The 13361-nt window shown below is 43.4% G+C and overlaps 1 protein-coding gene and 1 non-coding gene across 2 annotated transcripts in view; both read left to right on the top strand.

Annotated features, from left to right (window-relative positions):
• The window catches only part of LOC139413665 (citron Rho-interacting kinase-like), a 49206-nt gene that overhangs the window by 18553 nt on the left and 17292 nt on the right, over nt 1–13361 (top strand). The window contains exons 17-24 of the mRNA XM_071161302.1: nt 4767–4960; nt 5249–5384; nt 5567–5671; nt 5900–6040; nt 6349–6483; nt 6876–7074; nt 7797–7961; nt 8081–8104. Coding sequence (XP_071017403.1) covers nt 4767–4960; nt 5249–5384; nt 5567–5671; nt 5900–6040; nt 6349–6483; nt 6876–7074; nt 7797–7961; nt 8081–8104 — 1099 coding nt within the window. The remainder of the gene's footprint in view (nt 1–4766; nt 4961–5248; nt 5385–5566; nt 5672–5899; nt 6041–6348; nt 6484–6875; nt 7075–7796; nt 7962–8080; nt 8105–13361) is intronic.
• Nucleotides 6594–6669, top strand: trnaa-ugc (transfer RNA alanine (anticodon UGC)). Its single transcript has one exon. It is a non-coding gene; the product is annotated as a tRNA-Ala (tRNA).

Raw genomic sequence — 13361 nt, 5'->3', positions numbered from 1 at the left:
TCCAGGTGTACCAGATGCATGTTGGTGGCTATGTCTCCATGTATTATCCTCCATTGGAGGTCAGCTGTCCTCTTATCAATAGGCAGTTTGTATAATGATCGCCAACATCCTTTTGGGGAGGCACCTGGACCAAGCACACCCGCCCACCTCGTCAATTTTACCCCTTCCAGGGAAGAGGCATGGGACACCTTTACACATATTCTGTACATGGCCTTCTTTCCCACCTCCTTGAACTCCCCCAGCTCCAGGGTATCGAAGGAAAGCAGCATCCCCACGTCCTCCTCGAATGCCCCCACCACAGCACTAACAATCAGTGCAGGGAACACATAATCCAGACCCTCCTTCCACCGATCAGATTTGGAAGTGTCAGTCACAAACTGCAGATGAAGTACTGGCAAGGAGTCACAGACCTCAGCGACGACCTTCCTCAGTAGGCGAGATGATCGGATCCCTGCTCTTTCTCCCAGCTTCTCCAACAATCTGCTCCTGCGCCGCATCAGATGACCCAGCTTGGTACACCCCACGCTTAACAGGCATGAACGCAGGCTGGCTGAACCCAGAGCACGGGACTGGATGGCAGTGTTATAAAAAAGAGGCTCTTCAAAAAGCCACATCCCTGGTGGCGTGCAAGCCTTACGGGATTTGACAAGAACCCTCCAAGCCTGCATAACAGACTGATAAAATGGAGTCAGGCCAGGCCCCTCCAGCTTTAAGAGGAAAATGTGCTTGTCTAAGCCCAAACAGCCCGCTCTCCTCATCAGTGTGTAGGCTGTGTCGACCCAGCTAGAACCGTCACTGTACAACAGTCTCTGGGCTGCATGAAGCCGGAAAGCCATGATTCTAGAGGAAATGTTCACCAATCATTGCCCACCCTCGTGCAGTGGCAGGTACAGGGCTGCAGCTTTAATTCAGTGTTGTCCAGACCAGAAGAAATTGACAAGGGTCCTCTGAAGCTCTTGTATCAGACCCTTTGGTGGCTGCAAAATCATTAGTCTGTGCCACAGGGTAGAGGCAGCAAGATTATTAGCTACCAGTACCCTTCCCCTATAAGACAGCTGGGGCAGCAACCATTTCCATCTTGACAGTCTGGCACACACCTTCTCCACTACACCCTCCCAGCTCTTTTTCTTTTTCATCCCATCTCTGCCCCACTGAAGCCACCCTGGTAACCGTGGAGTGGACCCCATCTGAAGCTGACCTGCCCACAGCGCTTCACTCTTTCCCCAATTGACTCTAGCTGAGGAGGCCCCCTCATACACCTTTAAAGCGTTTGAGAGAACCTTAACATCCTCACCCCCTGTAATAAAAACTGTCACGTCATCTGCATACGCAGACAGTGCTATAGTCGGACCCTTCATTACACCTGGTACAGAGAAACCAGTAAGCTTCGCTCTTAAAAAACAAAGCATTAGTTCAATCGCCAGACTATATAACTGCCCTGAAATTGGGCATCCCTGCCTGATGCCCCTTTGGACAGGGATGGGGCAACTCAAACCACCCCCCACCTTCACCATACACGAGGCCCCAGCATACAGTAAATTCATCCAAGACAAAATAACATCCCCAAACCCAAAGGCTTTCATCGTTTTAAACAAGTACTGGTGGTCCACACGATTAAAAGCTTTCTCCTGATCCAAAGAAAGTACACCCACATTTACATCAGACAGTTTACAAATGTCTAAAACATCTCTTATCAGAAACAAGTTATCAACGATAGAGCGATCAGGTACACAGTAGGACTGGTCCTTGTGAACCAACAATCCCAGATACTCTTTCAACCTGTTTGAGAGACATTTAGAAACAATTTTGTATTCTGCGCACAGCAAAGCAACAGTTCTCACATTTTTTATGAGAGCCAAATCCCCCTTTTTTGGCAACAGTGAAAGCACCGCACATTGACAGGATACAGGAAGAGAACTCTCATGAAAGGATTCACACACCACTTCATAAAAATCCTCCCCAATAGACCCCCAAAAGTGCTTATAAAACTCAGATGGTAATCCATCGATGCCAAGGGCTTGGCCTGTTGAAAGCTGCATAACTGCTTTGGACAGCTCTTGCAGTGTAATGTCAATGAGTCCAAATCGACTCTCTGCTCAGGTCCCAATTGAGGAAGACCGTGTAACAACTGTTCAGTACACAGAGAGTCACAATCCTCACATTTCACTGTCATCCGTGGTCACCTTCCCATCAGGGAGAAAAAGGCAACCATCTGTTTACGTTGCAATGTCGACTGTCCTAGGTTTTTTTTTTACGCGCTAGGAGCATCCATATCCTTGAGCGAAGCGAAACGAGACCTAATCAAGGAACCCTTCACTCTTTCATGCAGAAACGACCTCAGTTTATGTCTCTTGTCCTGTAAGTTCATGACTAGTCCAGGGTCGTTCTTAGTGAGCAGCTTCAATTCAGTAGACTTGTTCAAGGGCTTTGATAGTCTCTTTAACTTCAATTTGAGACAGAGCAGTATAATGTTGACAAAATACTCGTATTTGGGCCTCCCCAACCTCCCACCATTGTCTCAAGGACTCAAAATTCCCTTTTGTAAACCTCAATTTTTCCCAAAACAACAAAAACCTGTCACAAAACATGACATCATTTAACAATTTAACATTAAAATACCAGTAAGGTGATGACCTTCGTGGACAGGACAAGTGAATATCAACAGTAACAATATGATGATCAGAGAAACCCACAGGAGTAATGGCACACTTTCCAACCCTGCTACAGTATTGCTCAGATACATACAACCTTTTAGCCATGTGTACTGCCTAACTTTTGCATTCCTTACTCTGCACACATCAGAAAGCTCAAACTCAGTTAATAGGCCAGACAGGCAAGTGGCTGACCGCAGGTGAGGTTCTTCAGCGGTGCGATCAACAGTAAAATCCACTGTACAGTTCCAGTCACCCCCTAAAACCATACACCCCTCTTGGTCACACTGTCTTAATGTTTCCTTTACTTGATCAAATACAGCAATACGCTCTGTACCCTCATTAAGAGCATAAACATGAAAAATTAAAAATTAAAAAACCAATAAATGACCAATAAAACTCGACCCTTGACAATCTCTGTTGTAGATACCACAGTCCCCCCTAAATCTGAGGAAAACAAGATTGCCACCCCAGCACTGAAATTAGTACCATGACTGAGTATATGCTTCCCCTCCCACCACATACCCCAGTCAACCTCATTTTCCTCATCACTATGTGTCTCCTGTAGGAAAACTACATTAAGCCTTTTCTGTTTTATTACTTCTAATACCCAAGCCCTCTTATTTCTGTCCCTTCCCCCATTAATATTGAGAGAACCTACCCTTAGTACCTCCGTATAGAAAAGAGAAAAGAAAAGCAGAAGAAACCACAGAGAAACCAAAGAGAAAAGACACCCTATGAAGCATGATCCTCATCCTTGTTTTAATCTTCTCTTATTAACCTGACCACGTTTCCCACCACCTTTTGCTGCTGCAACAGCAGTAACACATTTCCTCAAGCGAAACCGCTTCTTCTCACTCAATTGGTCTAACCCCGCCGTCTTCTGTAACATCACAGCTGACCTCACAAACTTCTCAACATCAAAATAATCTGCCAATTTGACAGATTTCCTAAAAGTCTGATCCAGAAAACCATTTACCTTCTCTAGATCGTAAATTGAGTCCTCACCAGCTGCTATCATATCAAAAGAGATATCCATATCTTTCTCCTGATCCTCCTCAGCTGAGGCCACAGACAACTGACTCCCCTCTACCACATCCCTTTCAACACTCCCCACTTGCACCCCATCACTCGTACCAGGCATCTCCTCCACTACCTGGGAGACTAGCCCCACCTGAACCTCATTACTCGTAGTGGGCATCTCCTCCACTACCTGGGAGCCTAGCTCCACATGAACCCCCTCCTGTACCCCATTACTCGCAGTGGGCATCTCCTCCACTACCTGGGAGCCTAGCTCCACAAGAACCCCCTCCTTTACCCCAGCACTCGTACTGGGCACCTCCTCCACTACCTGGGAGCCTAGCTCCACATGAACCCCCTCCTTTACCCCAGCACTCGTACTGGGCACCTGCTCACCAGTCTGAGGAACTGGCTCTTCAGATACATCCTTACCTTCTACAACAATACTTTTCTGCTGCATAACATTTCCCTCTAATACAAGTTGCAACTCCGTGCCCTCAACACTGATAACTTGTTCCTCAGCAACAGGTGCTTGTGGCTGTTCTACCGCTGTCGGTCCATCTCTCCCTACATTAGTGGGCCCAGGCGTTACGATGACCACCTGCGCCCCTCCCTCTGCCTTCTCCCTTTTCGGGCAAGCATGTCGCTTATGACCAATATCCCCACACTCAAAACACAGTTGACTACCCGTACTAGCATAAGCCATATACATTCTATTGTCATACTTGATTTTAAACGATAACTCTAAAGTCTGCTCCGGTGAATCCAAAAACATAAACACCTGTCGCCGAAATGACATAACCTGTTTCAACGCCGGGTGTTTGACACCCAACGGGACAACCTTAATTGAACCGTTATAGAAGGTAAAGTAACAACCCAAACCGGTCCATGCATCAATAACGGTATATAGTAATTAACGGTATACCGCCCAGCCCTAGCTGGGCTTGAGATGTATACAGACTCAGCATAGGAAGCGACAAGTAAATCAGGTCGTTATTGCGAAAGAGATGGTGTTCTCAATGATTTACCTGGTTACATAAAGGCATACCTAGTTACCTAAAAACTAAATAAAACAAGTGACTGGTGTGCCTGTAGAACATTGAGACTCTGAAGACGACATGCAGCATGCTGGAGGAACAGGTTGTGGAGCTGGAGAGTCTGAATGATGAGCTGCTGGAGAAGGAGAGACAGTGGGAGGCCTGGAGGGGAGCCCTGGAGGACGAGAAGAATCAGGCCGAGAGGAGGACCCGAGACATGCAGCGCCTGATGGACAAAGAGAAGCAGAACAGGCAGATACACACACGCACGCCGGGTATCATACACACACGTAACATGAGCAGGCATTATACGCACAAGCGTTAATATGTACACAAATTCACATGTGTCATACACACCCATACCATCATACATACAGACACCCATACATAGTACATACACACGTGCTCATGTCATATTGACATTCGCAAAGGCCAGGACACAAAACACACACTGCCATCTCACAGACTAATCATACAAACATAGCTTCCTACCAACACACAGCTGTGCACACACGGTGAATTTTATGTTTGTGTGCTCAGGCTGCGTGCAGACCAGCGCAGTACCGAGTCTCGCCAGGCAGTGGAGCTAGCTGTCAGGGAGCACAAGGCAGAGATCGTGTCTCTGCAGCAAGCTCTGAAAGAACAGAGACTGAAGGCTGAGAGTCTCTCTGATACGGTGAGTCTTGTGTAGAGCGTGACACTAGCAACGGCAGGTTTGTTGGTTTGATTCCTGTTGGGGTCAAATATACAAAAATAAATATGCAATGTAAGGCACTTGGATAAAAATGTCTGCTAAATGGCATGTTCTATTATTATGATTATTTTACACACATTTTGAATCTGAATGTTTATTGTCAGCTGAATGACCTGGAGAAGAAGCACGCCATGCTGGAGATGAACGCCCGCACCCTGCAGCAGAAACTGGAGACAGAGAGGGAGCTGAAGCAGAGGCTAATGGATGAGGTAGAAAGTACCCCACAATGCTCATCTAGGATAAGTTTAGCCTTTTAAATCATAATGAATAAGGTGACATGGACATAGGGGGGCTGATGATCCTAGATCACCTGTACTCTGAAACCTTTTGTGAAGACGAGCCCCATTGAGATAGGACTGTAAAATAAAGAGTTAACAAAATAGCTTTTAGCTTGTCTTGGAATGATGTGTGTTTGTGTGGTGATCTGCCCACCACAGCAAGGCAAGCTGCAGCAGCAGATGGACCTACAGAAGAGCCACATCTTCCGTCTGACCCAGGGCCTGCAGGATGCTCTGGACCAGACTGACCTGCTGAAGACTGAGAGGACTGACCTGGAGTACCAGCTGGAGAACATTCAGGTGACATTACGCTCACTCCCACTTAGACTGTTATTACACTGCGAAGCTGAGCTGTACTGGCCTGGTCTGGGAGGTATTCATTACGCACCGAACGTACTGAAACAGGGAAGGACTACGTGGTCTTGTCCAATAAGAAACGCTCATTTTCGTTTTCTGTGGCAAAACACTTTGAAAAGTTTTCTGTTGTGTTCCCAAAAGAATATGACCCAGATTACGCACACATCCGCCATAGTTGCTGGAACGCAGCTGCTACAGCTAGTTCAGTTTGAGATGTTAGCTGGTACTCTTATATTGAGGCTGATTCTGAGATATTGCTCCTCTCCCACCGCACACAGGCTGTCTATTCTCATGAGAAAGTCAAGATGGAGGGCACCATTTCTCAGCAGACCAAACTGATTGACTTTCTACAGGCCAAAATGGACCTGCCCACCAAGAAAAAGAAGGTGAAAGAACTTAGTGCTGGAAATGTGGTAAATGGCAGAGTCTGTATAGAAGCAGATATTTATTTTTCTTCCAGAGGTCACTGACTACACACAGCTTTTTCATTTATCGTGGTCCTGTGTAGCTCAGTTGGTAGAGCATGGCACTTGCAATGCCAGGGTTGTGTGTTCAATTCCCATGGGGGACCAGTAGGAACAAATCTGAAAATGTATGCACTCACTACTGTAGGTCACTCTGGATAAGAGCAACTGCTAAATGACTCAAATGTAAAAAATAAAAAGTAAGTTATGTCAATGAGAATGAAAACAGAGACAATACATTGTAATGTTACTATGTGTGAGAGTGATGCTAACTCTTTCTGAAGCTCCGTCTAACCCTCTCTTTCTCCTGACAGGGTATCTTTGGGCGTCGTCGTGAGGAGCTGGGGCCCAATGGGAACGGAGCTGGGGGATCTGGGGCCCAGGCTCAGCCGGCGCTGCCCATGCAGTACAGTGACATGAAGGTGGCCCTGGAGAAGGAGAGGACACGCTGCTCAGACCTGGAGGAGGCTCTGCAGAAGATGAGGATAGAGCTGAGATCACTAAGAGAAGAGGGTAAGAGTGGTGTCGCCAACAACCTATTGCAGGATCTTTGCAGGATCTAGACCCATATTCATAAAGCCTCTCAGAGCAGGAGTGCTAATCTAGGATCAGATTCCCCCCTGTCCATGCTATATTATTCATTATGATCTAAAAGGCTAAACTGATCCTAGATTAGCACTCTTACTGTGAGTTGTTAGGGAATATATGCCCTGTTGGTTGTCATAGTGTTTGGTTCAAATCCTGGACTGTATCCTGTCCTTTCGTTGAACTTCTCACTGATCTAACATAATATTGGGGAGAGCAGTCCAGTGGAAAGATGTCTTAATTCAGGGAAGTGAGAATACGTTTTTCAAGTATTTGAACACGGTCATTGTATATTGATGATGGGGACATGAAGCAACATTTCTGGTGTGTCGAAGTGTACCAGATATGTACCCAAAGGCTAACGTTTCCCCTGCCTTCCTCCCTGGGTGTGGCGGGTAGCCTGGCGGGTAGGAGTGTTGGGCCCGTAACCGAAAGGTTGCTGGATTGAATCCCCGGACTGACAAGGTAAACATTTGTCATTCTGCCCCTGAGCAAGGCAGTTAACCCAATGTTCCCCGGGCACCGTGGATGTCGATTAAGGCAGCCCTCCGCACTTCTCTGATTCAGAGGGGTTGGGTTAAATGCAGAAGACCCATTTCCTTTGAACACATTGTTGTACAACTGATTAGGTGTTACCCTTTCCCCCCCAGCGGCCCATTTCAAAGCCCCAGAGCATGCTCCGGCCACGCCTGCCTCTGCCCGCCAGCAGATACTCATGTCAGCCATCGTCAAGTCCACTGAGCTCCAGCCCAACCCCAGCATTCTACTGGCACCATCCAGCTCTGCCCGCTGCAAGGAGAGCTCCACGCCCGAGGGTAAGTCCTACAGCCCCTGCTCTCTCTCTCGCTCTAATTTTCTTGCTCTCCTTGCTATCTTTTGCTGTCACCTAGCCACTTTTAGAACTCTTTTTTTCTCCCTCTTATTCTGCTCACAGAGAAGCGAAGAGTAACTTTTGAAAGTAAGTGTATTCCCAGTTTGAAAATGTTATTTGAAGAGGTCACCATCTTCCACCTCATTGTGCTTGTGTTCATCTCCTCACTGCAACTGGTTCATGGGGCATATTTACAACGCTAGCCTACATCTGAGGTGCATGTGATGCAGGGTTTCCATTAGCCGGTAAATGCTGTCTTTTAGCCCGAAACATTTTTTTAAAGCAAATAAATAAAATTGTTGCCAGCCAAATTGTCCTAAAAAAAATCCATTGCAAAAGAATGCTTTTTATTAATTGATGGAAATACCAGTATATAGGCTTCAACTTCAAAGGCAAATATGCTTCATAGGCTAATAAATCATCAAGCTGCTTGGAAATTAGTGTCTGGTGTGTGTTTCTATTTTTACTCACACAAAAGACATAAGGTCCTCATAAGGGACTTCAGCTAAGTGTACTGGGAAACATTTACGAAGATTGTGTTGATTATCCATGTTTCTAGTGTGAGGGGATTCTTTCTCCAAAACAGAGTAAAGACTGCCTCAAGATCACGCCTTCTTGAGGACAAAGTAACGTGGCAGGGTGCTCCAAGGAGTTGGACAGTTTTGACTTCCCAACAGCAGTGGCTCACGCAAGTAAATTAGAGGCAAATTCTTGTATTCGTCAGGCCCGATCCTAGAAGTTCTACTGCCACCCTAAGCAAGATCAACATATGCCGCCTCTGTGTCATGTAGTATATTAGGTTTTGGGCCAGCAATGCATGTTAATAGTATGAAGATTGGAATGGATTGATAGACTAGAGTAATGATGTGTATCATGCGCAATTGGTGCACTTCAGTTGAGCTTATTCAGTAACATTTGGAAACAACACATCGTTGCCGACTATTCACATCGGAGAGTTGAAGTCACCAGGCACAGAGTTGTTGCACAAGTCATGACCCCGCGATAATTCAAATTACAATAAGCATAACATTAACATCATCCATAAGAACTGTAAGAGGGAGATATTTTCTGATCTTGAAAAAGGCATGGTGGGGGCTTCGTTTCACAGGAGCATTGTAAAATAAGCTTTCTCTCAATGAACCAGCCTTAATTAACGAATTTTGTTTATTTACATATCGAATTTGATTGTCGAACATCAGTTTGATAATATCTCTTTCCACTGCTGTGTTGCTGAACTGCAGTGGGAGTGTGACTGGCCGACCCGGTCATGGCTAGAAGGGTCCTGCCTTTGTTAAACAAATTTCAAAAGTTTTTTTTGTGTTTGTACATTTTAGCTAACCCTAACCACAACCCTTTACCTAACCTTAACCTAATTATCATAGTCTGCTACATTAATTCTCCTAACCTGCTGCGTAAATTCTCCTAACCTGCTACAAAAAGTCAAATATGACATGAATGCTGGATCCCTACTCGCCATGACCTGCTGGTCCAGGTGTTTTTAGACAACCATATTGTGTTATTTATTAGGCCTAAATCAAATGTTAATGACTAATCTAAATTAAATTAGAGAGCCCTAGATTGTATTTGAAAAAAGCTGTTTATTTATTAATGACAATTTCATACAAATAGCCTATAGGGTTGTTCGCAAATTATATTAAATAAATATAATATTTTGAAGTTGGGTTTTATTACTATGTTTTTTTAAATTTTATATACACAACCGTTCAAAAGTTTGGGGTCACTTAGAAATGTCCTTGTTTTTGAAAGAAAAGCACATTTTTATTCATTAAAATAACATCAAATTGATCAGAAATACAGTGTTAATGTTGTAAATGACTATTGTAGCTGGAAACGGCAGATAAAAAAAATAATTGAATATCTAATATTTATACAGAGGCCCATTATCAGCAACCATCAGTCCTGTGTTCCAATGGCACGTTGTGTTAGCTAATCCAAGTTTATCATTTTAAGACTAATTGATCATTATAAAACCCTTTTTCAATTATGTTAGCACAGATGAAAACTGTTGTCATGGCCTTCTGAAAACTGTTGTCCTGGCCTTCTTTAGACTAGTTGAGTATCTGGAGCATCAGCATTTGTGGGTTCGATTATAGGCTCAAAATGGCCAGAAACAAAGACCTTTCTTCTGAAACTCATCAGTCTATTCTTGTTCTGAAAAATGAAGGCTATTCCATATGAGAAATTGCCAACAAACTGAAGATATCATACAATGCTGTGTACTACTCCCTTCACATGACAGCACAAACTGTCTCTAACCAGAATAGAAAGAGGAGTGGGGGGCCCCGGTGCACAACTGAGCAAGAGGACAAGTACATTATAGTGTCTAGTTTGAGAAACAAACGCCTCACAAGTCCTCAACTGGCAGCTTCATTAAATAGTACCTGCAAAGCACCAGTCTCAACATCAACAGTGAAGAGGCAACTACGCGATGCTGGCCTTCTAGGCAGTTTATTGCTTTTTTAATCAGGACAACAGTTTTCAGCTGTGCTAACATAATTGCAAAAGGGTTTTCTAATGATCAATTAGCCTTGATAAACTTGGATTAGCTAACACAACGTACCATTGGAACACAGGAGTGATTGTTGCTGATAGTACACCTATGTAAATATTCCATAAAAAATCAGCCGTTTCCAGCTACAATAGCCATTTACAACATTAACAATGTCTATACCGAATTTCTGATCAATTTGGTGTTATTTAAATGGACAAAAAATGTGCTTTTCTTTTAAAAACAAGGACATTTCTAAGTGACCCCAAACTTTTGAACGGTAGTGTATATTTTTTTATATTTATTATTGATCTATAACAGGGATGAAGATGCAATTGGCAATGTTTTGCTTTTCAATAAAACTTGTCATGTTGGTATAAGAACATTGTTCTATTTTATTTTATTAAAACTTTACAGGCTAATTTATATTCTGGAAAAAATGAATTTCAAGAATCTAAATGTGATTTTGAGCACCTTGGGTGTACGCCCTAATGCGTTAAGCACCCGATGCATATATGAATGTCCGGTACATTTCTCAAATGTCCTGTGTATTGAAATCTTTCCAGTCACATTGTCCGGTGCCAAAGTTTCCTAAAAGAAACCATGATGTGATGCTGTCAGGGTTATTGGCTGAAGGAACAAATGTTTAGAGTATCAGTGGGCAAAAAAGAGAGAATGATTCAGAATCCACTGAGGAAATGCTCCATCAGTTGGTCAACAAGATGTGGGTGGGTCTTGGCAAATGTAACTGCCACTGAGTTATATTTTATTCTTTGTCAAATGCCTTCAAACGCAAAGAAGAGGGTGAGGCTCAGGACTTCTGGTTTACAGTTCGCTGCACTTGTTGATAACGAAATCTGAAAATACTCTGGATACATTCAGTAACATAAGAATATTAATGGAAAATGTGGGGTAGGTGCAATATAAGACAAAAAAATGACAAGTGTTTGAATGAGAGGACTAACTGGTGTCTCCAAGTGGCCCCAAGTGGCCCCACACATCTCCAAAGTGTGCACAGTTCCTAAGTAATTTCAATGCACTTTCAGAACAGTCTTCAACTATAAGGGGATTTTCTGAGCTCTCCTAGCTGTGCCGTTGAGGAACTGGACTAAGCACACTTGTAGTTGTTTTGTTTGGAACCCAATCACACACCATCCAAAAACATCCCTTTATCAATCTGGGTCAGGTGGACAAAGCTTTTTCTATTGCTAACATGACTAGCTAAGTTATAAAATACGATCTTACAGTGTTAGGCTTTCACAGGGCAATTCAGAGAAAATATATTTTGTGCACATATAAAGTAGTCGTGTGCATTCAGGTGCATGTTGCGCTGCAAATTCTCTTCACAATAGACAAACAGACTCATTCTGTTCAGAACAACCCAGGGTATGACACCATGTCATCTTGTAACTGTACATCAAACATAGTGATCATAAACGTTGACACTGTATATGACATGAGCTTTATGATCTGGAAATGTGAAGTGCACATTTGGACTCACGTTTTTTTGGCTTGCTTGTATGACATCAAAGTGGTATTTATTATAATCCTCAACATCTCATCTTGGAAATAATTTACAGCAATTCCCTCACTCAGACAACAAAAAATTTGCAAAAGTTGCCCATTTAACGGGAGGGATGATGGGGGCAACTTCTTGTCGTGTGCGGTGCTCAAGTTCAGAAAGGCTGTCAGTCAAAACCCATACAGGGCTGTGAGGCGCTGAGCTCTGACGTCATTTGTAGCATGTTAGCATACAGCCACTGCGTTCCAATTTAGGTCTTTATCACTGCCCAACTCTGCCATTTTCAACCCGTATATACAGGTATGAGTGTAAAGGGTTAACCAGCCTTTCTTTTTGCAAAACTGAGTAGATCTGAAACCATTACCCATCTTTTGTAAATACATACTGTAACAGTCTTCATACTGTAACGGTCTTCCTCCTCTGACGAGGAGGAGTAGTAGAGATCGGACCAATGTACAGCGTGGTCAGTGTCAATTTTAGTTTATTAAACTGAACACTAAAGAATACAAAATAACAAAGTGAACGATACAACCGAAAACCGAAACAGTCCTGAAATGTGAAACAAACATTACAACAGGAAACAATCACCCACAACTCAAAGGTGAAACCAGGCTACCTAAGTATGGTTCTCAATCAGGGACAACGATTGACAGCTGCCTCTGATTGAGAACCACACCAGGCCAAACACAGAAATCCCAAATTATAGAAAAAATAACATAGACAACCCACCCAACTCACGCCCTGACCATACTAAAACAAAGACATAACAAAAGAACTAAGGTCAGAACGTGACACATACACACATTGCCATCTGCATGATCCAACTCATAGTCATGGTTATGTCACTAGAACAGAGAACATGCAAGTGCAGAGCATGTTTGGGGTATACTATGCCTTGTATTCTTGCTTAATCTTGCTGTCAAAAAACTGCTGCTTATGTCAAGAACATTTAAGTGACAAGAACAATTTGCAAGGTATAAAGTGCATTCGGAAAGTATTCAGACCCCTTGACTTTTTCCACATTTTGTTAAGTTACAGACTTATTCTAAAATAGATTAGGAAAACATTTAATTAATCTACACACAATCAAATAAAATGTATTTGTCACGTGCGCTGAATACAACCTTACAGTGAAATGCTTACTTAAAGGCTCTAACCAATAGTGCAAAAAATGTATTAGGTGAACAATAGGTAAGTAAACAAATAAAACAACAGTAAAAAAACAGGCTATATACAGTAGCGAGGCTATAAAAGTAGCGAGGCTATATACAGACACCGGTTAGTCAGACTGATTGAGGTAGTATGTACATGTA

Source organism: Oncorhynchus clarkii, chromosome 7, assembly GCF_045791955.1.
Source record: "Oncorhynchus clarkii lewisi isolate Uvic-CL-2024 chromosome 7, UVic_Ocla_1.0, whole genome shotgun sequence".
NCBI lineage: Eukaryota > Metazoa > Chordata > Actinopteri > Salmoniformes > Salmonidae > Oncorhynchus > Oncorhynchus clarkii.
Note: the sequence above shows the minus strand (reverse complement) of the source record. Positions and strands in the feature narration are given on the sequence as shown.